Here is a 23129-nt window from a genome sequence, read left to right as displayed (position 1 = left end):
TTTCCATGTATGTTGGTGGTGGTATTTTGTATGTTTTCCTGATTCTGCTTACATTACTTTGCATCACTTTATGTAAATCTTTGTGCTTCTCTGTTTTCGTCATGTTTGTCATTTGTATCATAGTTTGTTTGGCCATTTCCCATTTGATAGGCATCAACTTTGTTTCAAGTTCTTTGCTAGCACCAAGAGGCCACTATCAATATTTTGTTTAATTTGAAGTTCTACTTTATGTTAATAACCTCCTTGGGCTATAGCTTTACTAATGGAATCTCTGGGTCAAAGTCTATGAACATTTTAGTTGCTTTATTTGCATGATTACAAATTATTTTCCAGAATGGTTGTACCAATTCACAGTTCCACCAATAATGTATTAGTTTTGCCTGTCTTTCCACAAGCACACCAAAATTGACTGTTTTCTTCTTTTGTTATGTTTGCTAATTGGCTGGGTTTGAGGGGAAACTTCAGTTGTTTTGGTTTGCATTTCTCTGACTAGTGCTTTGGAACACTCTTAATGTGTTGCTAATAGTTTGCACTTCCTCTGTTAAGAACTGTTTGTTCACATCTTTTCCCAATCGCTCTATCATAGAGAATAGTTTTTGGTATTAAATAAGAGGTTCAAAATAAATTAATAGTGAACATATTACTTAAATATACATTTTTTTAAATATCTTTTTTTTAAACTAGAAGAAAATCTGATAATATTCATTTTATACAACTTTTAACTTAAAAGGGGTGGGTGCAGTTGCAAAAAAATAAAATAGATTATTTTAATTACATTAAATTGTAATTAAATTAATTTTGCACAAATAAAATTAACACGGGAAAAAAGGAAGAAGTCAGCTGGCAAAAAAAAAACTTTGTTTCATATATCTCTGGTTGATGAGTTTGATATCAAGCATATAACAAGAACTGATTTTTTTCTTTTTACAATATCATATTCCCTCCCCACTTCAGCTTGTCATTTTGTTAGACACATGTTGAAATACCCTTCACAAACAAATGCATTTGAGTGCCATTATATCATATTGCAATAGTCTGTGCTTCAGACTCAGTGGAATAGTAGTAACTATCAGTTATTCCCTCTTGTTCTTACAACTGTCTAATTTCCAAGAAACTTTGACTTTCCAGAAAACAAAATCTAGATCAAGGTAACAAGCTTTCCTGGGTCTCCCTGACTACCATATTCTAACCAAAGTAGGTCTCAAATCATCTCTGATCCAAAGAGTTTGACATATAATCTTTAGAGTCCATGATTCACATTCCTAATTTGTACATGTTCCTTTTGTCTGCTGGTCATGAGTTGGAAATTTCCAGAATCTAATTCTTTAAGGGGGAAGAGAAGAGAAAAAAATTTATTCTCCAGGCAGTGAAAGGACAATGTAAGAAGCTCACTTGACATCTTCTGTTTATGTCCATTGTTTGCTATTGTGTAGCACTTGAGGAAGCTGCAAAACGTTTTCAGGAGCTGAAAGCACAAAGAGAAAGTAAAGAAGCCTTGGAGCTGGAAAGAAATTCAAGAAAACCCCCACCCTACAAGCACATTAAAGTGAGTGTTTCTCTTTGAGCAAATTGACTTCTTGCCAGACACAGAGTTTTCATAATGATCACATGGACTGTGTCTTGTGACAGCTTCTACAAATTGTCACTTAGTCTCATGTGTTAATTTTAAGCACTTTAATGGGAACTCTTATTGCTCCTTTTAACATCAAATGAGCGCCAAAGAGTGTACTGCTGAACCATTGTAATGAGGATTAAGTATTTGAAAACACAAAGACTTTCTGGGATATCTTGAATGTGTGACACATCATACATGAAACCTCATATCTCACTTCACCAGTTAGCTTGCATTCACATAGTAATGACATTATCTTGTTTTTTTATAGTATCTTGGTTCCAAAAAAGCTCAAAGCACTTTCACATAAATTATTTTGTTTATGCTCAAAATTCCATTTAACTAGGAAGGAACAAACTTGCCTTTGATTCATAAGTGAGCACCCAAGCTTTGGTAAGATGCCTTTCCCAATTACAGAATAAGTCAGTAGCAGGTCTCAGACCAACCCTAAAATCATTCTTTTTTCAGTTCTTTGACCACTCATTGATTCTCATTTCTGGTTTTGTTTGTCAGGCCAACAAAGTGATAGGGAAGGTCCAGATCCAAGTGGCCGACCTGTCGGAGATCCCACGCTGTAATTGCAAGCCTGCTGATGAAAACCCCTGTGGTCTAGAGTCAGAATGCTTGAACCGGATGCTGCAGTATGAGTGTCACCCCCAAGTGTGCCCGGCTGGGGACCGATGCCAGAACCAGTGCTTCACCAAAAGGCTCTATCCCGATGCAGAAGTCATCAAGACCGAGAGACGAGGCTGGGGCCTGAGGACCAAGCGGAGCATCAAGAAGGTGGCGCCCCTTGAAAATAAAGTGCCTATAACTGCACCTTGTAGGAGCTTGGGCTGTCTTGGTAAACCCAGAAAAACTGGGAGCTTATCAAATTTTTGAGATTTACTTAGGTTACAAATTTAGCACCTCAAGATCCCTGCCTCATGTTTGGCATATAATAAGCACTTAATAAATGCTTGTTGACTGACAAAGAGGTTTGCATAGGAGCAGTCCTGAGTTCTCAGAAATTGTACCCATGGGGTGCAAACTCTTAACAGGTTGTACTAAAGTGGAAAAGTTTTGAGTACAAGTCTGGTGACAGATGCCTTTCCAAGGCCTATTGGGCTGGTAAAGAAAATTTGTTCCTACAGGGTTGTCCAGAATCTTGTTACTAAATTGGGGTAGGTGGGGGAGAGAGCAGGTTAATCATTGTTGGTGGGAAAACTACTAATATCTAAAAATCATGTATATTTTGAAGTCTTAATGGCAAAGAAGGAAAAGTGAGAAGTTTGGTAATTGAATAATACTTCAATTATGACATGGGCACTGTTTTTTGGTGGTTTTTTTTTTTTTATCTATTGTAATAGTTTCCATTTGTGAAGGAAAGAGAATTAAATGTGTTTTGTTTTATAAATCTTAATTCTTAATATCCAAAGCAATGTTATTGAGTAGATGCATTGTTATCTGAAGACAAGTGTAGCTGAATGTTAAGAACCTCATCACCAGAAGGTTAGCCATCTAGTGGATATTTTTTCAGGCATTACTGCTCTAGAAAACTGCCTATAGAAAAAATGACCTGTACCTAGTTGGTGTTTGGGGGGAAAACACAGGACCAATCTGAGTTATTCACTCATATCACACTTGTGTAATCTTAACCAAAGACACTCAGTTGTTTTTTTTTTTTTTTAATAACCAAAGACCAATTTTTAAAATAGCTCTTTTCTAGCTTGCCCAAGATAAGTAACTGTTAATCAATCAAGAAGGCACATACTCACTTTGCTAACAAAACTCTAACATGTTATACTGTTATTTTTAAATACATGTTGTTCTCAACATTCTTTTGTTAACCTGCACATAAATTACTTTATCCAGTAACACTGTATCACCAGAGTTAAGAACTAGAAGGCATTGACATTGAGACCCAGAGACATTAATTGGAAGAAGCTAGATTTCAGTCTAGCTCTTGAGGCTGCAAATGCAGCATATTGTCTGCTGTATAGTGTCTGTCTTTACTGGAATCCTTGTTAGTTGTGTGTTATCAAATGGTTCAACAAAAACCTAATATGAAGCAAAATATCACTGTAAACATAATTTCATTATGCTAGTAGCATAGTGTAGTGTAGCACTACAAATGAAAATGCAAAATTTGAACTAAAATACATTTTTAAATAATAGGGGAGTAGAAAAATAAGAGGTGAGTGTAGGGAAGAAAAACAAAGACATTGAGGCCTCTGGATCTATGATCTTACACTGTACATGGATGGGAATTCCCCTGAATCTGTAGGGCCAAAAGAGTGAGAAAATTATTCCTTCATCTGCCTTGAAGCTGTTTTCAGATTGGTTAAATTTAATTTCTCTTGACTCATTAGTGGGTGTTTTGTATATTCTGCCCATTGGGGAAGTTTGGTAGTGCAATGTATAGAAGATTGGACCTAGAGTGAGGAAGACCTAAATTCAAATTCAACCTTAGAGATTAGCGGTGTGATCCTTGGCAAATCATTTCATCTCTCTCTGCCCCAGTTCCTCATTTGTAAAATGAGAATAGTAATAGTACCTGTCTCCCAGGAGAATGCTAAAATAAGATAATATTTGTATAGTGCTTTGCAAACCTTACAGCACTGTACAAATGCTGCTGCTAATGATGCTGAGCCTTTGACAGAAACAGATATGAGAGCAGCAGAATTTGGTTGGAGAAAATGTTATGTGAGATAGGCCAATGTTTATTTCTGTAGTGGAGATTCTTTTGCTTTTATCAGTTTTAATTAAGTGGACTCTATCAAGTTAATACTTTACCCAAAACCAGGAAATATGAATTATATTATAAAATTTCAATTAACTGGTATAGGCTACTGTTGGCTATAAAAACACTAATGCTGGAAGTTGGGATATAAAGGAAGGACCAATAAAAGCATGATCATGATTATAGAAAAATACTTGAAGACTAATGTTTTTGTTTTTAAAATGGAAAAGTTGGCAGATTTTTTTTCATATAAATTTAAACATGAAAGGGAAAGAAAGATTCTATGATTATAAGAACTAATATTCATGTAATATGGCTCATTTATTTTACTCATTTGGAGTATGGAGGGTCATATATCCCTAAGCTAAACCATAACTTTATTTGCTGAAAATATCACAAAATACCTGCCTATGAAGTTGATTAATTCTTAGTTGTGTTTTTGTAAAGCAATGCCACTGTATTTAAAAAGAATGTTTATTTTTTTGAGGGAAAGAATCAGTATGTCATCTTCTCTAATCCAATCTATTGGATTACCAATAATAGCCACTCTTTGTTCTACAGTATTTGTATCCCAATAGCTATGTACTCTATGCAGTATTGTCACATCCATTTTACAAAGGAAACTGAAGTTCAGTGATTCGTTTACAATCACTTACACAGATAGTAAATATACTTGTTATAGTCATATCTTACACCCACATCTTCTGACATTAAATCTTTCATTCTTGCTACTACCCAATATTGTTTATCACTTCTGAGACATTTGAAAAATAGCCAGATTGAAATCCGTTTACCTTTCTGCAACTAAAGTTCATTCCACTTTATGTATTATTTCAATATTTTTATGAGATTTCTTTTCATTTTCAGCTATGTCATCTTTATGTTAGGAGCACAAGTAATATATTTCTTATGGCTTTTATTCTGGGCAGGGTGAATTCGTAAATGAATATGTTGGGGAGTTAATTGATGAAGAAGAATGCAGACTGCGAATCAAACGTGCCCATGAGAACAGCATAACTAATTTTTATATGTTAACAGTTACCAAGGTAAGAAAAGTATCTTCTTTCTTATGAAACAAGAAGATCAATATTAAGTCCTGCATTGAGTTTGTTTAATTATAGGAGTAAGCCCAAATTAAATCTTTGGTGATTGAAAATAGAACCAGAATGCTAAGTGCTGTAATTTTGTACCTATAATATATTAAATAAGGATTCAATAGAATTTTGGGGATTGTGAATATCTTAAACAACTGTTAAAGTTTTATTTTTAAGAAAGGCAGCAGTTCTAAAATATAATACAGGGCTTCTTAAAACTTTTTTCTCTCACAACTCTTTTTTATCCAAGAAATGCTTACACTATCCTGTCTAGAATCTGAATCAAGGTGTTTCTGATAGCATGCATATGCACTGCAAAGTGTACATGTTGTGTGTTCAGAGCCACAGTAGCAATGAAGTTGCTTGATTCAACATGTATAGTGCTATATGGGCTGCTAGAAACACTTCAGATTCATTACACATTTTACTTCAAATTTTGGTCATTGCTTTCAGAAATCTTGTACTGTTGCCAAATTTTTCACAACCCCCATATTCAATTGTGTAATCCCATATGGGGTCAGTACCCAAAGATTAAGAAGCTTTGAATAGTGTGCAATTTTTAAGTTAATTAAAGAAGCAACAAGGTAATGATACTAAAATCTAGTAAAATACAATAAAACTCTAATAAATAATAGACCTTACATTCACATTTATTATCTCCAAACACAATCTGATTTAGTTGTCTCTTTCAGTTGAGGCATGACAAAAAATTAGTGATATATCCAAGTTCCCACTAAAAATCAGTGGCAAAAGCAGTCTAGAACCCAGCCTCGTAAGAGAGGAAAAATCTTTCTTTGAAAACCTAGAAGGAATTTTTTTTTAAAAGAACTCCCCTGATATTTATGCTTTTAAGTTACAGCAAATCAATTTTTGCCAGATGGTATCCCTTTGAAACCCTGGTTTGATTTTTAGGTAGAGGCTGCTTACCCAGTGCTCCAAAGACTACCCAAATTATTGTACATTTCAAATCCAGAAAGTTCAAATTATCAGTGTAAATATAGGCTGAGCAGAATTATCCTCCCTATAGACATTCTCTCCCAGGTTTGCTCTATCAGTGCACTTTAATTTTGCTGCCAGGCAGTAAGTAATCTGTGGTTAGAACAATCCCTGAGACACAGACTCTTCTTCACACTTATACCCTTCCCAATCTCAGTTCAAAAATACCTTCCAAGAAAGTTCTCAGTGATGATTTTTGAGATCTTAATTGTTTAGATATCATCATAAACTGTCATCTGACCCTTTTCTCAAGCTTCTCGTTTTTTCCTACTCAAGAGTTCCCCAGATGCCCGATTCGTAATAGCAAGTCCAGTTGAAAATGTTGCTGTAGATTTTTTTGTTTAAAGGATGTCTTTATATCCTATCCTTGGTCCAGTTGAATTTCCAAACATCTTTAAATATTATAAATACATTTGTTTTTTCAAGTTCTGGACTTAAAAAAAAAAAAAAACAATGACAGCAAACCTGAACTATCACTATTTCAAAATTACCTTTTCCTTAAAGACAGCTGCTACAATTACTTTCCAAAGAGGATATGAGTTACTGCCCTTTTAGATTACTTAAATATGAAATTTTAGTGAAGATTGCAGTACAGGCAGGTAGAAAAGTATCTGCTGCAAGAGAACCTCTTACTATTTTTAGTGCTTCTAAAAGTAAAAGATAATTTTCTTTTTGCCATAGGACCGTATAATCGATGCTGGCCCAAAAGGGAATTATTCTCGCTTTATGAATCATAGTTGCAATCCAAACTGTGAAACTCAAAAGTGGACAGTGAATGGGGATGTTCGTGTTGGACTTTTTGCTCTTTGTGATATTCCTGCAGGTAAAACAGCCCTTCTCTTTTGTTTCTTTCTATTTCTGTTCTTTCTTTTCCTTTCCCCTCCTCTCCCCCCAGTTCCCTTCTCTTTCATTGTAACTTAGACTTTCTTTTAGAGGAAGAAAATCCATTTTTTTAAAAAAACGTTTTCAGTTTGGAAACTGCTCAGGTATCTATGAAGTATACCTTATTCTGAATTTAGCCTTCTTTCAAAGTGCAGTTATCATAAAGAATTCAAATGTGTATTCTGAATAAGACATCACAGTGAGTCTCAACACAGGTGGTAGTCTTTGAGTTGTAGGCCTTGTTCATATTCTCATGGAATTGTCTAAGTAATTATGGTCTATCTCTGTAGCCATTTATAGAAGATTTTAATTACAGCTCTTTTTTTAAGTCCTGAAGGCAATTAGCCTGTGTTAACTTTGGCTGAATTTGTTTCTTTAAAAGACTGATCTGTTCCTAATTATACATATAAAAATCACTTTATGGAAAAGCCAGTCACATCCAGCGAGAGAACTATGGAAACTGAATGTGGAATCAAAGCATAGTATTTTCATCCTTTTGTTTGTGTAGGATTTTTTTTCTTTCTCATTTTTTCCTCTTTTGGTCTGATTTTTCTTGCACAGCATGACAAATATGGAAATATATTTAAAAGAATTGCGCATATTTAACCTATATCAGATTGCTTGTTTCTTGGGGAGAGAAGAGAGGGAGAAAATTCTAGAACAATAAAAGTTTATCTTAAAATAGAACTGTTCCTTTCATTATCCCCATTCCTTCAAATATCATAATGATTATACTTCATTTTCAAATTCTAAAACATGTGGAAGAAGAAAGACAAACAAGCTCTTTGGGCCAAGATGTGAGATTTTTAAAAATATATTCATAATATTAAGAATTTTATAAATTCTGGCTAATGAAACTTAGGTTAAATTTCTGCTTGATAGAGGTATGTGATAAGCCATACTCAATTCAGTTCTTATTCTGAATGTCAGACTGTGACTACAGTCAGTATTGATTAATCCAAAATAACATCTAGTAATTTAGGACTCTGTGGTTTCAAGACCATAGGATTGTTTATTGAATATAGGGAGACAGCATTGGAACAAAAAATAAACTAAATTAAAATTTTCTGGGACAGGATTTGGATTCCTGGCTGCATTCTTTCTAACTGTTGATGAGTAGAGGATGTCACTTCTTTTTTATAGTTTTTATTAGCTGTTAGGTATGGGTGATTTTCCTTGTTTTCTTTTCCACTGGTGTTTTTAAAATGGTGAGACTTGAGGAGGAAGAATAACCTTTAAATCCAAATTGTCTCTTTTTTCATCAAGAATGGGTATCTGATGACATTTCTTCTTTCAAGAATGTCTCGCATGGGGGTAATTGCTTTATTTCTGTTTCAGGGGTAGAGTTAACATTCAATTATAATCTGGATTGCCTGGGCAATGGAAGGACCGAGTGTCACTGTGGAGCAGACAACTGCAGTGGCTTTCTAGGAGTTCGGCCAAAGGTTAGTTGTGCAGGAAAGAAAGGTTACCTGGAGGATAATGCTCCTAGTCACAGCAAACAGAAAAGAAGAGTAGGGAAAACCATTCCAGAAGTCATTAATTTGGGATACCCAGTCTGTTTTTAGAGAATTGAGTACATTGGTAAAAGTTCTCACTGTTCACTTCTGACCTTTTAATAAAGTTCTTGGAATTAAGTGTTGGAATAATATTTCTGTGGTATTTCTTTGACTGTTTTAGATGAGTTTACAAATTCTCACTGTGGACAGAATACCTTTTTTTTTTTTTTCTTTTGAGTCTCATTCTTATCTTTGTGTCTTGGACTTGCTGTTCCAAAGTACTTTGTTTAAAAATTACTTTATTGCAAGATTACTTACTTTAATTCAGAGAAGAAAGGAGGGGATGTTATTTTACCAGATTGAGGAAGAAATCATATTAATCCATAAAAATAGTGAACCAGATTAACTAAAGAAGCAACATCAAATAAAAATACCAAAAAAATAAAAAAGAAAAGAAAGCCATTCATTTTCTTAAAACAACAATTAATTGTAAATTTCTCTAGATAATTAAAGATCTTGTTAATTTAAAAGAATGTCGAATTTAAGTAAGGTTTTTGTTTTGTTTTGTTTTTTACTTTCTAACTGATGCTCCCTCCACTGTCCCTGGTCATTATACTGTGATTTTTTTTTTCTTGCCAGACGGCATTTGCATCAGCAAATGAAGAAAAAGCAAAAAATGCTAAGTTGAAACAGAAGAAACGAAAAATCAAAACAGAACAGAAGCAGATGCATGAGGATTATTGTTTTCAGTGTGGAGATGGAGGAGAGCTGGTCATGTGTGACAAAAAAGACTGTCCAAAAGCATACCACCTGTTATGCCTTAATCTGACGCAGCCACCATATGGTGAGAATTGGCCTTTGCTTGCTTGCTATTAAGTGTGTTTACATTTGAACACAGGGCACATTCACCTTTCCTGAGAGTAGCCAAGCCACAGGAAAGTAGAGAATAGGTTAAATGTGGAGTCAGAACACCTGCGCCCAAGTCTCTATTTTGCCTCTTACTGCCAGCCTCAGAAAGATTATTCTCTCATCTCAAAGATGACCTCTCAGTCTATAACTATGACTATAGTGTTCTCTGTAAATTAGCTAATTAATATTTACTAGCCCTCCACTGTGTGGTAAATATAGGGATACCAAGACAAAAATGACAGTGCCTGATTTCAAGGAGCTTGAAGTGGGAAGTGGGGAGGGGAAATAACTTGCCCAGAGACATGATAAAGTCCAAAGGAATTCAACCTGATAGAAAATGAAAAGAAGGCTGGCCTGGACATAAGTTTAAATGAAGGTTTTGAAAGGATTTTACCCTCCAATCCAAGGAATCCCAAGAAAGAAGTGATCTTAGTCTGGGGATTGAGGGGATGAAGGAAAAGACTAAAGTAGTTTGGGGGGGATTGAAAAGCAAACAAAAACGCTGATGGTAAAAATGAAATTACTCTCTGCCTTGGTGTGAATTTGGGTGCTCTGTGTACAACTAGATCTAGTTATTTATTTGATCACATCATGGGACTAAGCTCTTTGAAGAACAATAATATATATGTCCCATGGCCATATTTAAATATTTCTCCTTGGTTCTCTGTCGGCTTAAATTCTGTACTATTGCTCCATTGTACATGGCCTCTGGTGAGAAGGAAGGTGAAGGTTTGGTAATATTTTAAGTGAGTTTAACATATATAACCAAAACAAGCATGAAATTGAATTTTCTTTTTCCCCTCTCCCCTTTAGGAAAGTGGGAATGTCCCTGGCATCAGTGTGATACATGCAGCAACTCAGCAATTTCTTTCTGTGAGTTCTGTCCATGTTCATTTTGTAAAGATCATGAGAAAGGGGCTTTAGTGACCTCTTCACTGGAAGGCCGTCTCTGCTGCTCTAAACATAACCCTAAATCTCCTGTGGCACCAGAATACTGGAACAAAATAAGATGCAAATTGGAATCGCAGGAGCCTGGAGATGAAGTGAAGGAATAAATTTACAGTGTTTTTATTTTTTATTTTTAATTCTTTTTTTTCTTTTTTTTTTTTTTTTTTTGAAAGAAAAAGGTGAAACAGTGAATAGGTGATAAAATTGATAAAGAAGAAACTGGCATAATGTAATTAATCTATCACCTGAGCTGGCTTTGTAATTGGAATTGAGGAATTATGTGATTCAGACAGCCAGAGGCAGAGAGTGGTAACTGGATTTTCACTGGTTTATAATAAGGGTAGGTAGGTGGCTAAATTCTTTGTATGTTTTTCTTGCCCTTAAATGTGCTTCTGCAGCTGAAAAACTGACATTACCTTGGCCTTTAAAAGAAAAAAGAAAAGAAAAGTGAAAAAATACATTTATGTCAGTAAATAGGAATTTCGGGTTAAAAATATATAACTTGAGTATAGAAGTAAAAATAGTTACCACTCCTTTATTTTAATTTTAGGGAATCTTGAGAAATATGACTTAGGTAGTTTAATCAGTGTGTCTAAAGAGAAAGTTGGGGGTGGAAGGTAAGGAGAGTGAGAATTCCACTCCACTTATGGAATACTCCAGAAAAGAATATATAATAGTCTTTACATACCTTTTTTTTAATAAAACATTAATTTAACTTCTTGTGGCCCTTCAGGATTCTCTGGTGGTCTTGGAAATTAGAGTGGGAGCGGTCAATCTGGCTGTAAGCAAAATGCCTTTTTCTATTGAACGTACCTCTCTGGGCTCTGTGATAGCATTATTTAAGTTATTAATATGAATATAATACTTTATTTTTTAAAAATTACAGGATGATTCTACTCACAGATTTTTATATGCTTTTTGTTGATGCTAACTTAACAAATGAAGTGTATCTATGGGTATGAAAAGGCAGGAAGAAACAACTATCCTTATCATAGTGTTGTAGGCCATTAAAAGAAGATGAGATGTAGCCTTATATTGGGCTATCAATCCCATAGTATGCAGATGATAAGCTGAGGAATCCTGGGCTTTTTCTGTTTCCTTTTCCTTTTAGCCCCTTCCTCACCTTAATTAAACATTCCTTTTGTTAACTGAGTAGTCCAGCCACATTTCTTGGTGGAAAATATATAGATGTAATTTGAATTGTATTTAAGTAGTTCTTAGTTGTGATGGATGAATTTAAAAGGCTGTATTTAAACAGTTTTCATTAATTGTTATCGTAGTATTTAACATTGCCCCTGCTGTTAGGACACAAATAGCTCTTCTAATTTCACAGGGTATGAAACGGTAACATAAATGCACTTGTTCTTTACAAATCATCTGGTGAAAAACTCCCAGGGAAGTCAGTGTTAACAAAACGTATAGTACTCTAAGTCATCTCTCTTACTCATGGAATTCATTTATTTTTAGGTTTCTAACAACATGTATCCCAATATTCTCCAATGGGGGAAAATAACTAAGTAACACAAAATTTGGTAATATCATTGTGTTGAGTGATAGCATCATTTCTTTTTTGTGAGTTTTGACTGAGTAGAAGGAACTTCAGATACATGGTAGCATCCCTTACCTTCCAGGGACCCAATCAGGAATCCAGGAAAAAAAAAATAAATTGGATTCACCTCATCCCTTTCATGCATGGAGTAATTGTACTATTGTACGTATTCCCCTTTCTACATTAATTTAGAACACTCCTAACTGAAATAAAATGGAAAATAAGAATAAAACGCAGTTTTGTTCCTCCATGTGCATACATGGGTATATGGATACATGCATGTGTACTGGATTTTATCTTTAAAAAACCAAAACACTATGTTTACCTTAAGCACTTGAACTACCAGCTCCCTAAAAAGACTTGGTGGGCCTCCTATAATTGATTTTTTTGTTGTTATTGTTAAAGGAGTTAATTAAATAAAACTCAGTTCTCTAGGTTTTACCAGTGGGCAAGAGCTAAATGGAAAATGCTATCTGTGTCACTGATTGTGGTCACTATTAACATAAATGACAGCTTACCAAAACACACTAGATTTTGCTTCTTGGCATTTAAGTATCCTGTTATCCTTTTCACATTATTTAATCAAGTTTGTCATACTTTTAATTTTGTACATGTATGATATATTTGCTTTTTTTAAGTTATAAATGTGGAAGATTTAATTTACTATTTCAAACATAACTCTTCTCTTGCAACCGCATCCCACAAGAAATCTAATGTTTGCTTTGTATAATGTATCTGATTTTAGTACTACTTTATAATAATCTGTTAAATTTTTTATATGGTAAGCCAGGGTGTCTTAAATACTTCAAAAACCTTAGATTGAAAGAATTTGTATTTGTGTATGGTTTCTTTGATATTATCTCAGTGTTGACTTGTTTCTCTCTTTTGAGTAGCAGAGCTGTACCAATATTTTTTGTTGGCATAATTAATAGAAAATCACAGACTGTTATTTTAGATAGCATAGCACAACAGACCATAAATAATCGTCTTTTTCCATTGAGTATACCTGAATGTTTGAAGGGTTTTTTAAAATTGATTTGATTTAGCAGTGCCAGTGCCAAGAGGATGTCTTTTTTCCTAGTCATATATTTTTTTTTTTAATGCAGCTTTAGAATGTGAGGTTGTAGAGAAGGGGAGAGTAACCTGTACCCAGACTATAAAGTGAAATGTTTGAGTGACTTGAGGGTCACTTTCAAGTCTGTAGTCACTGGCATAAAATTTGTTGTTGTTACCTTTCACAAAGAAATGAGCAAGGCAAAACCACTAGGTCCAGCATTTCCTCTATTTTTCTGCTTTACCTCATGCTAATTATTTTGAAGGAGGAGACAGTTTGTGGTTATTGGTATAAAGCTCACTTCTGAATCAGTTGTGGTTGAAGGTGAAATACTGAGGATCTTCCCCAGGACAGGGTAAAGTTAGAACAGAATAGAGTTGGTCCAGTTTCTGGGAACAAATGAGCTGGTTGTCAGGATTGACTTCTAGTAAGAGTTGATTAATATGAGGATAAGTACTCATTCTTGGCACTGATGTCAGTGCAGCTGTGCAAAGCAGAAAAGTGAACTTTGTGGTTCTTTAAACTCTGATAAGAATGAAGCTACAGGAAAGGGGAGTGATTTTTTTTTTAAATCATGTGGTCAATTTATCTTGAATGTGCCTCTTGAGTTTTTAAGGAAATGATCTGGTTTGAGTTTTAAAGCTGAATTCCAAGATCATTATTATGAGGATTGATATGTGACCACCCCAAGAAGATCCATATCCAAATACACAAAAAAAAGCTGGTATGCATATCCTCCCCCAGTCTCTTTCCCCCCCTCATCTTCACAGAGGGCTCATAAATATTGAGCACAGTTAAAGCTACTCAGGAATTGGAACTTCTAGTGTTCTCACCATCCAGAGGACCGTGATAAACAGGATGGTTGAATGCTTGCCGGTTTTTTAGTCCTGGTGGTAAGAGTAGCTTCTTACTCTATATTTAGACCACAATCACACATGTTTGCAAATACTCTGGTCTATATAGTTTGTTTCATCGAAATTGCTGTCTTTAAAATCATATAATTTCTGTGCTGCCCAGCTGAGGTCAATAATCTTTAAAAACAAACAAACAAAGTAAAAGCCCTTTCTTTGCACTTTTAAAATTAGTGTTGTTGCCACATATCATGTTCTAATGTGGTACAAGAAAAAAATTCAAATGAAGTTAATTTTTACCACTTGAGAAGTGCTTAAATGCCTTCATTAGGGGTTACCCATTCAGATGGGTAATATTAATAGATTTGCCTCCAGAGTAGAGTCTTGCCTAGTTGAAGTACTTCTCATTTTGTTGGTACATCTAAGCATCTCCCAGATGTATAAGAGCTGGGGACATGAAGAGATTGGGTGAGAATTTTCCTTTGTCCTGACCACTTTAGGGAAAAAAATTTAAAAAATTTTTTAAAAAAGGTCATTCATTGGTCTTTTTAAACAGAAATTAAAGTGGAACTAAATTCTGTTTTCAGGTAAAATAAGTAGTAGACATTTTTTGCTGTAAATTGACAGGTATCAAAAATATTCAAAATTTGCATATACTGAATCTTTGCAAACAAACCTTTAACTGGGAAAATATAAGGGCAGAAGGTGAAACAAAGTAGTGGGAATAATGTTTACTACAGGTACTAAGTAGTCACTTTAACATTGAGACCCTCTGCCTCATTTAATTCAGGTTTTTTGATGTTTGTACTTGAAACTCTTCAGATGCTTATTTTACATGTTTGTTTGTTTTTTTAATTTATAAAGTAGAAAGCATTGTTTTGTATACTGCATTAAGAATTAGTAGTCAAGTCTCTTACCTTCCTTAACTTGGGTGAACTTATGGGTAGTGTAAATGAGATATTCAGAGATTTCTCCATTTTATATACACAGGAAGAGACTACTACATAAGACACCAGCATTTTATGATTATTTTCTTTGTCTCTTGTTTTATTTCCATTATTGTGTCAATTGTGTTTCACCACCACCACCTTTTTTAATATGTGTGTGTAACAAAAATTTTGCACTTAAATTGCACTCCAAAAATGGGGATGTAATCAGTTTCAGAAACTTATTTCCGTTTTCTGTCATAGACCATTACAGAGTGACAGACTTGGGTGCTTTTGATATGCTTATACTTAAAGAAAGGGAGAAAGAATTTTAGTGAACTTACAGTGGCCTCTATAATGGAAATCCTTAAAGTCATTCCCATATAAACAAAACTAAGATAAAATAATGTCTTAATTGCCAAAGCCATTCACTTATTCTTTCATGTTTTCATGTGATCTTTATTGAATAAATAAATCTGTTCATCAGGGTGGGAGTGCCCACCATTTCTAAAATTTCTGCCTGGAAAGACTGTATTAGGATCATTTTTGGAGCATATGGCCTAGCACTGGATCTTTATAAGAAATTCTGAAAAGTTTAGAAATGAACTTGGATGATATTTACTTTGTCATTCATCTTAATTGGTATATCTCATTTGTAGTGTTATATTCATATAAAAATCATTGCCACTGATAACCAAGATGATAATGATTTCAAACTGGCTAGTGATCAGTTTTTGGTTTTTTGTGTTTTAGTTTGGGGTTTTTTGTTGTTGTTGGGGTTTTTTTGCATAAAGATATATATACATATTTGGGATTGGTATGAGACTTTAAGCCCTTTTATACCCATTTTGAATGATGTTGCACAATAAACAGATACCTAAAGACTGTTTTCATTTCCATGTGATCTTTATCTGTAATAATGATCTTTGTAGATTTGTTTTCTGTAGATTTTATCTGTAACAAACTTTGTAGATTCTGTGAAATGTTCTTTTAATGAAATCACTTGAGTTTTTAATAGGAAACCATCAATATTCACTAAAGTCAATCTCTTATGAGTTTCTGTGACTTGGATGGAAACTTTTAACACTCACAAATTAGTGTTAACTTTCCCTGGGGATGTTCCACTGGGGTATTACTGTATTACGACATGACTTGATGTTGCCGCATTGGCTTTGAAGATATACAATATTTGGGGAGTTTTGTTGTTTGGCCTATGTTCCTCTTGCATAGTGTGAAACATGTAAAGCTTGGTTAAACTGTATATAGATAGCTTACTGTTTATTAGTGTATTTAGAATTGCCTGTAATATTTAATCTTACTGAATTGAATTGTGTGATGGTAGGAACATATAATTTTTGTACATTATATTTACTGAGATGTTTGGCTTTTTTATTTTACAAATACTTTGGAATTCAGATGCTTTTTTGCTTCTGTGAGAGGATTAATTTGGAAAGGTTTTTGATGACATTCCATTGATTACAGATTTTGCTTGAGATTGACTTCAATAAATTGTTCTGAATGTTCCAAGTTAAAAATCTCGCTTTGTCTTTACTATTAATTCCAGTTTCACCGGGCAGAAAAATTACCGTGTGGCCCGGAGTAGTATGGCAGTTATAATTGCCATTGTCTGAAATTGTCTGAATTTGTCAATTGTCTGAAAAGGTGTTCAGCAGGGCTTGGGCAAGAATGTTTAAATGTAGTCGAAGTGGCCGCAGGAAGGCTGAGGAAGAAGGGGCGGCTGCAGCTCCTGGGCTTTGGCACTGGTCAGAACTCCGTGATGATGTCACCGTGACCCGCTCAGCCCCCCTTGTTCTTTTCCTCCCTGTGACCAATATTAAGGGTGCTGGAATTCAGTTGTAAAGAATTCTGTGAGCCGTGGGAAGGAAACCTCCTCGATGCCCCTCCCTCGTCTCTCTAGGCTCCTTTATGTCGCCTGAGGGACAGTAGGGGGGAATGGACGGGATTGGGTAACGCTCTTGGTACTGCCATTCTCCAGGGAGCCGCTGGGGGGCGCTAGCGCGGTACCCTCTTGGCTCCCCGAACGGCTTGGGGCGGGGCCTGCGCCCGCCACGTCAGCGACCGCGGCGGTGAGGCGCCTCGGCCGGGTTCCAACGGGAAAGTGATGACGGCGGCGGCGAAGGCGGCGGGTCTGGGGTCCGAAGTCGGCGTGAGGATCGCGCTCTTCGCCGCTTTTGTGTGAGCTGTAGTGCGGCCCGAGGCGGGGGCGGAGGGCGGCTTGCACACGGAGCCCCCGGCCCTCCCCACGCGGTCCCACATGGGGGTGGGAGGGAGGGAGAGGTCCCCGGCAGGGGGCGGGGCTTGTGGGGGCGGGGCCGGCCTTGCTTCCTTTCTTCCTTCTCACATGCCCGCTTTGGGTCCTCTCCTCCCTCCCTCTTCCAGAGTGACGGAGCTTCTCCCGCCCTTCCAGAGGCTTATCCAGCCCGAGGAGATGTGGCTCTACCGCAACCCCTACGTGGAGAACGATCACTTCCCCACCAAGCCAATGTTTGTGGGTCGGCGCCCCGCCCCCTAGGCTCCCCCCCCCCCCCCGCCCCCTGAGCTTTTTGTGAGCCCGGTCCCTTAAGGGAGCTCTGTCTGACCCGCCGTGGGGCGGAGGCCGTGGTGGCCCTCCAAGTCCTCGGGAAGTCCGGGAGGTTCTAGTCCGAGCGCAGCCGCCCGAAGCTGGAGGCAGCGAGGGGGCGGGCCGCGGGCCGCGGGGGCTCTAGCGGCGTCTGCTTCCCCGCAGCTGATCGTGTCGCTGTGCCCGCTCTCCCTGATCCTTCTGGCCAAATGTCTGAAGAAGGCCGACGCGGCGGACACGAGGCAGGCGTGCCTGGGTGAGAGCGGCCGGCGGCGTCGGGGCGCGTGGCATTAGAATAGCTCTGCGGGCCGCCGAGGCCGGCCGGGACTGCTTCCCTTAGCGCTGGGGCCGGCGGGGGGTGAACGAGGGGCCCGGACTTGGAGGCCCGCTGTTGCGCCTCTGTGGCGCCCGGGAGCCCGGGCTGTGCCAGAAGACGGGCCCCCGGTGTCAGGCTTCTCCTCTTGCAGCCGCCAGCCTGGCCCTCGCCTTGAACGGAGTCTTCACCAACACCGTGAAGCTGATCGTGGGGAGGTAAGGGCCGCCCTCGCCGGGCCTGCTTTTTGGGGAGCTGCGGATGTGTGCGCCCTTCCCCAGCCTGGCCCTCCGGGGCGGGCCGGTGAGGCTGCTGGGTCGGCGCTGATCTAAGAGGCCACGCGTCCGATCGATGCTTTGATGGGCCAGATGCTGCTTTTTCGGTTAACAAGGAGCAGCTCCGTGGCCCACTAGTTAGCGATGGCAGCTGGCCCGGGTCCTTGGTGTGGTCAGTTACTGGGAAAGAGACGCGGGTTTTAGCGGCTGTGTCTGCGCGGCCCCGAGCTGGGATCGGTGACCCCGGGCCCCGCCCGCCGGCCCGTTCTCCGGCCTGATCCCCAGGCCCGGGTAGCCCGCGGTTCTTCCGTTCCTTCTAGGCCGCGCCCTGACTTCTTCTATCGCTGCTTCCCCGACGGGCGAGCCAATTCCGAACTGCTCTGCACGGGGGATGAGGAGGTGGTGACCGAGGGCCGGAAGAGCTTCCCCAGCGGGCATTCCTCCTGTATGACCTAGTGAACTCTGTTCTCATTCTTATGCTTGTGACTGCAACCCAAGAGAGGGCAGTATCCAGGGCCTTTTTTGGTACTTGGATATTGCACCCCTTACCTTCTCGCCGTAGAGCTTTGCAAGACCTTGAGCCCCCTCAAACTTGAGGAAAAGAATTGAAAGTAGTGTGATCAATAATGAATTAGCTCACCAGTTCTTCCCAAGGTATCTCTCAGGCAGTATGCACAGAGTAGTAGGATTGTCAAGAATTTGCAAATAATTTATTTTCCTGAATTGATTATACATTTCTTAAGCAATTGTGTCAAGTTAGTGTTATTGTTGCCTTTGGCATCATCATTTATCTTCCCAGTTTCTTTTCTATACCACACTCGTGTATAGTTAGGAAGGAAGCTATTTATATGGCTGCAGGGTGGACGGTGAAAGTCAAGAGCAACTTTTTGGGGTTGCAGATGATTCCTGGGGTGCCGTCAGAGTAATGAATTAACCTTCTGCCAGCAGCACTCATGCCTTGGCTTTCTCTGTTCCAGTTGCATTTGCTGGGCTGGCCTTCACCTCCTTCTACTTAGCAGGGAAGTTACACTGCTTCACTCCACAAGGCCGGGGAAAAGCCTGGCGGCTCTGTGCCTTCCTGTCACCTCTCCTCTTTGCAGCTGTCATTGCTCTTTCCCGAACCTGTGATTACAAACACCATTGGCAAGGTGAGGTCTTGGGAGAAACAGGTATCCTACTTAAGGAGGGGGAAAGAAACATTTAGGCACTTTCCAGTTTTATTCCATTTACGTGTGTGTATGTATGTATGTATATAGGTAGACAGATATAGATGAGGCAAGAGGCAAAGTTGCAAAAACGAAAATGATCCCACAGGTTAACTTTACAAATATTTTTAATCAGGGATAGTTCAAGATCACTAATGGTTAATAAGACTTGTATAGAAAAGGAAATGGCCTCCAAGAAGCAGTTAATACCTAAATGGTAACTCATTCAAAGGAAAGCTCCCCTGGACTTTAAAATGGGAGTAGAAAGGTCATGCTCCAGTTTTTAATGCCTGAGCTGCTTCACCTCTGAGTCTGCCAGTTTTCATCATCTGTAAAATGCAAATAACTTCTCTTGTCTAGACAATCAAGATAATAGAAAGTGTTTTGAAAACTAAGGTGTAGAAATTTTAGCAAAAAACTTTTAAGAATTCAAACTAATTAATTGAAAGAAAAACCTTTGTAATTAGAAGTCAGAATTACAGAAGAAAAACCAGTAATTTTAAGTTTACATTTGGTTAACAGTGATTGCTAGGAGGCCAAAAAAAACATGTTTGCAGGTATTTTTTTTTCCTCCAAAATAGTTAAATATCACTAAGATATCAGAGACATTTTATTGCACTATTAATTTTATAAATATTTTTATGTGTAATTCAGATGTAAATAAACTCAACTGTGTAGTACTACAAATTATTAATTTAAGGACTCCAAATTAAAGAGTTTTTTCTATTTACTAAAGATCTAGTGAATTTGTATTGAAGTTATGAGGACTGTTAGGATGAATTTTAGCTTTTTGAAGAAACCAGTAATACGTTAGAAATCCAAGTGGCATTACCTAGTTCAAAGTAGTCCTAAAAAGATAAGAGAGCAAGGATAGTAGAGTTCTCTGAGCATTCATTGGGCATGCTGTAACACTTTTTTGAATGAAATGGAGGTGTGTGTGTTTTTTTTCCTTTTTCAGATGTGCTGGTTGGATCCATGATTGGCCTGAGTTTTGCGTACCTCTGCTACAGGCAGTATTATCCTTCCCTGACAGATGCTGAATGCCATAAGCCATTCCACTGCAAACGTAAACTTCCTGCTGCACAGGAGAAACTTATTGGTCCCCATTATAGACTTGATGTTTAGAAACAACCTACCTCACAAAAGAGAACAATAAGAGTATCCCCTCCTGTCCTTGACTTATTCTACTCAGAAGACATGGGTTTTCAGGCCCTTTTTTTAAACCTCTGAAATGCTACAAGTGAAGACATGGGTAAAATTGAATCCTTTTATCTTCCTGCCTGGATATATCTGTAACAGTTCCTTTCTATTAATAAAATCTATTGTTGGTGAAGACCTTTTGAAACACAGAAGAATCAAGTTCATTGTCATAGAAGTGTGGGGTTTTGTTTTGTTTTGGTTTTTTGCTGAGGCAATTGGGGTTAAGTGACTTGCCCAAATTCACATAGCTAGGAAGTGTTAAGTGTCTGAGGTCCAATTTGAACTCAGGTCCTCCTGACTTCAGGGCTGATACTCTATGCACTGTGTGATAAAGGTGTTTTTGCATAGTTTTCTATAGTGATAGCTTCAAGATTACTGTGGGGTGCCAAAGGATTGGTGACCTGTGGTCCGGCTGGGGCAGCTGTTCACTATCCTTTCTGATAAGGAGCTCCTAGCTTGGTGCGATCTTATGATGGCTGCAAGGAATGATTTGGATCCATGCACAGTGAGCTCCAAAGGCAAGCTCCCACCTGGTCTGTCGCATCATGAACAAGCAGCTGGGGGCTATATCTTGAAGAGGACAACATGTTGGTTGTGGCTTCATAAAGACAAGACACAGCATTGCCTGAACTGGAACACATTTCAGGTTGGGACCCCACTAGTTAGTTGAACCCCTGGATCGATTTACTTGAGATGTGTTACATTTTCTTCCATCCAATAAAAGACTAACCCTGATTTCCCCTTTAAAAAAAAAAAAAAAAAAAGCATGTTTGCATTTTTTGTTTTTTGTTTTTTTTAATGATATGATGGTATCTATGAAACAAAAAGTGGCTAAGCCTGAGAAATTTATATCAACAAGCATCCTCATGAAATTCTCAGTCTGCATTACAAAACTTTAAAAAGCCTTTGTATATTTCAAGTTATTTCAGATGATTGTCAGCCAACTTCTGTATTAGCCATTCTGATCATATTAGGTTCACTGGGGCTAACTAGGTGGGGATATTTTCAATCAATCAATACTTGAATGCAAAATGTCCAAATATAGTTTAGATCACTGTCCCTCAATAATGTCCTCAGCAAAAGCTACTGGTTTTCATGTGAAGATTTTTTAGTTCTATAAACACTTTGAATCCAAGTATAAAGATTTGAAGAAACTTAATGAGTTTAAAGCATGACTCCACCACCTCAATTTTGGACTGTACCCATCCATCTTTGTGCCCCATAAGCTCTTTTCATGAAGGACCAAAGTGATACTGAAGCCAAAGCTTTCTTCTGTATCAGCTTGACCATTTACATTTTTTACTCCTCAAAAATAGTGGATTTGGAGTCAGAAGACCAGCTGTATAATTTATATGTTTCTGCCTAATGAAAGAGTAAGGGGATTTTAAAAAAATTTTTTTTTAGCAAAAACAAACATTTGTTAATAACACTGAAGGGGGGAAGAAGTTGCTCATCATCAAGTTACCAGTTAATTTTACAGATGTACTTTGCTTCCTTTTCCTTATCAAGCATATAATATAAAATGAATCATGTAAGCTACTCTTTCAGAACTAATTTTATGGAACTTTCAAATATGTATTTTTCCTATTTGTTTCTTAAAGTATGTCTGCATTTTCTTACCAGAAAGTGCCCTTTTCAATGTATTTTTTGCCTCCAATAAATCTGATTTTTATATCAATAAAAAAAATCACCCATGTGCTATTTTTGCTAAAGTTCTTGTTGGACTTCAATGTTTGACAAGAGATAGGATAGGTTTGGTACTGCTTATTTAATTCAGGTTTTTGAGTTTGTTCTTAATAATTACCCTGACAAAGTGGTATTCGAAGCACAACTGACTAAGGTGTTGGTGATTTTGCTGAATTTTTTCCTGCTCTTTTATTCATTATAAGAGTTGAAGAGGGAAAAGGGGAAAGATATATTTTAAACTGAAGTCCATAGATTTCAGAGGGTCTATGAATTTAGGTGGGAAAAAATTGGATCTTTATTGAAGTTATTCTGAGAAGGGTTACAAATTTTCAAAGTGGGTCATGATGCTATAAAAATTAAGGATCATCTTAGCTAATGTGACAGAAAGCAAAACAAACCAAGCAACTGGGTTAAAAAAAAAAAAAAAAAAAAAAGACCAAAATTTTTATTTAGTGTAACTGAAATTTTTATTTTTTAACTTATTGTTCCAGTGAACATATAGCCTTACTATATATAAATGGTAGTCATGTGTCCTCTGTTAATGTGATTGAGGCTCTTTGAAGGCACTGACTTTTTCATTGTCAAGAGATTGAAGAAAGGCCAAGTCCAATATAACACAAGACCCATGTTTAAGACAAAAGACTACCTTAAATTTTTACTTTGGAAAACCATTGCCTTGGCATATAGTAGACACCTCTTTAGAAAGCCTGGCTAAGTACTTAGTCTTTTCTGATAATGCCTCTGTAAATACTGCAAATAGAAGAATTCAAACATCAGTTGGCTCAAATATTTTTAAACATAGGTAATTTTCAAGTTTACAGTGAATT

At 37.5% G+C, this 23129-nt stretch overlaps 2 protein-coding genes across 9 annotated transcripts in view; both read left to right on the top strand.

Moving 5' to 3' along the window:
* The window catches only part of NSD3 (nuclear receptor binding SET domain protein 3), a 140799-nt gene extending 124219 nt beyond the window's left edge, over positions 1 to 16580 (top strand). For 3 of the 8 annotated variants that reach the window (XM_031950694.1, XM_031950695.1, XM_031950693.1), the window contains 7 exons: positions 1434 to 1546; positions 2126 to 2395; positions 5264 to 5380; positions 7106 to 7247; positions 8645 to 8751; positions 9445 to 9649; positions 10528 to 10806. In XM_031950694.1, the coding sequence (XP_031806554.1) occupies positions 1434 to 1546; positions 2126 to 2395; positions 5264 to 5380; positions 7106 to 7247; positions 8645 to 8751; positions 9445 to 9649; positions 10528 to 10769 (1196 nt within the window). In that variant the 3' untranslated portion in view covers positions 10770 to 10806. Of the gene's footprint in view, positions 1 to 1433; positions 1547 to 2125; positions 2396 to 5263; positions 5381 to 7105; positions 7248 to 8644; positions 8752 to 9444; positions 9650 to 10527; positions 10807 to 10835 lie in introns of those variants that run through there. The other 5 variants (XM_031950700.1, XM_031950696.1, XM_031950699.1 and 2 more) reach the window with 4 other exon arrangements.
* Positions 16581 to 16892: 312 nt separating this feature from the next.
* Positions 16893 to 20749, top strand: PLPP5 (phospholipid phosphatase 5). Its single transcript, XM_031950707.1, has 7 exons — positions 16893 to 17238; positions 17443 to 17551; positions 17789 to 17879; positions 18091 to 18154; positions 18532 to 18656; positions 19189 to 19359; positions 20375 to 20749. Exons 1-7 carry the CDS (start codon positions 17165 to 17167, stop codon positions 20539 to 20541), a joined length of 801 nt encoding a protein of 266 aa, XP_031806567.1. The 5' UTR covers positions 16893 to 17164; the 3' UTR covers positions 20542 to 20749.
* The last annotated feature ends 2380 nt before the right edge of the window (positions 20750 to 23129 follow it).

Source organism: Sarcophilus harrisii, chromosome 2 (assembly GCF_902635505.1).
Source record: "Sarcophilus harrisii chromosome 2, mSarHar1.11, whole genome shotgun sequence".
In the NCBI taxonomy this organism is placed as follows: Eukaryota; Metazoa; Chordata; class Mammalia; order Dasyuromorphia; family Dasyuridae; genus Sarcophilus; species Sarcophilus harrisii.
Note: the sequence above shows the minus strand (reverse complement) of the source record. Positions and strands in the feature narration are given on the sequence as shown.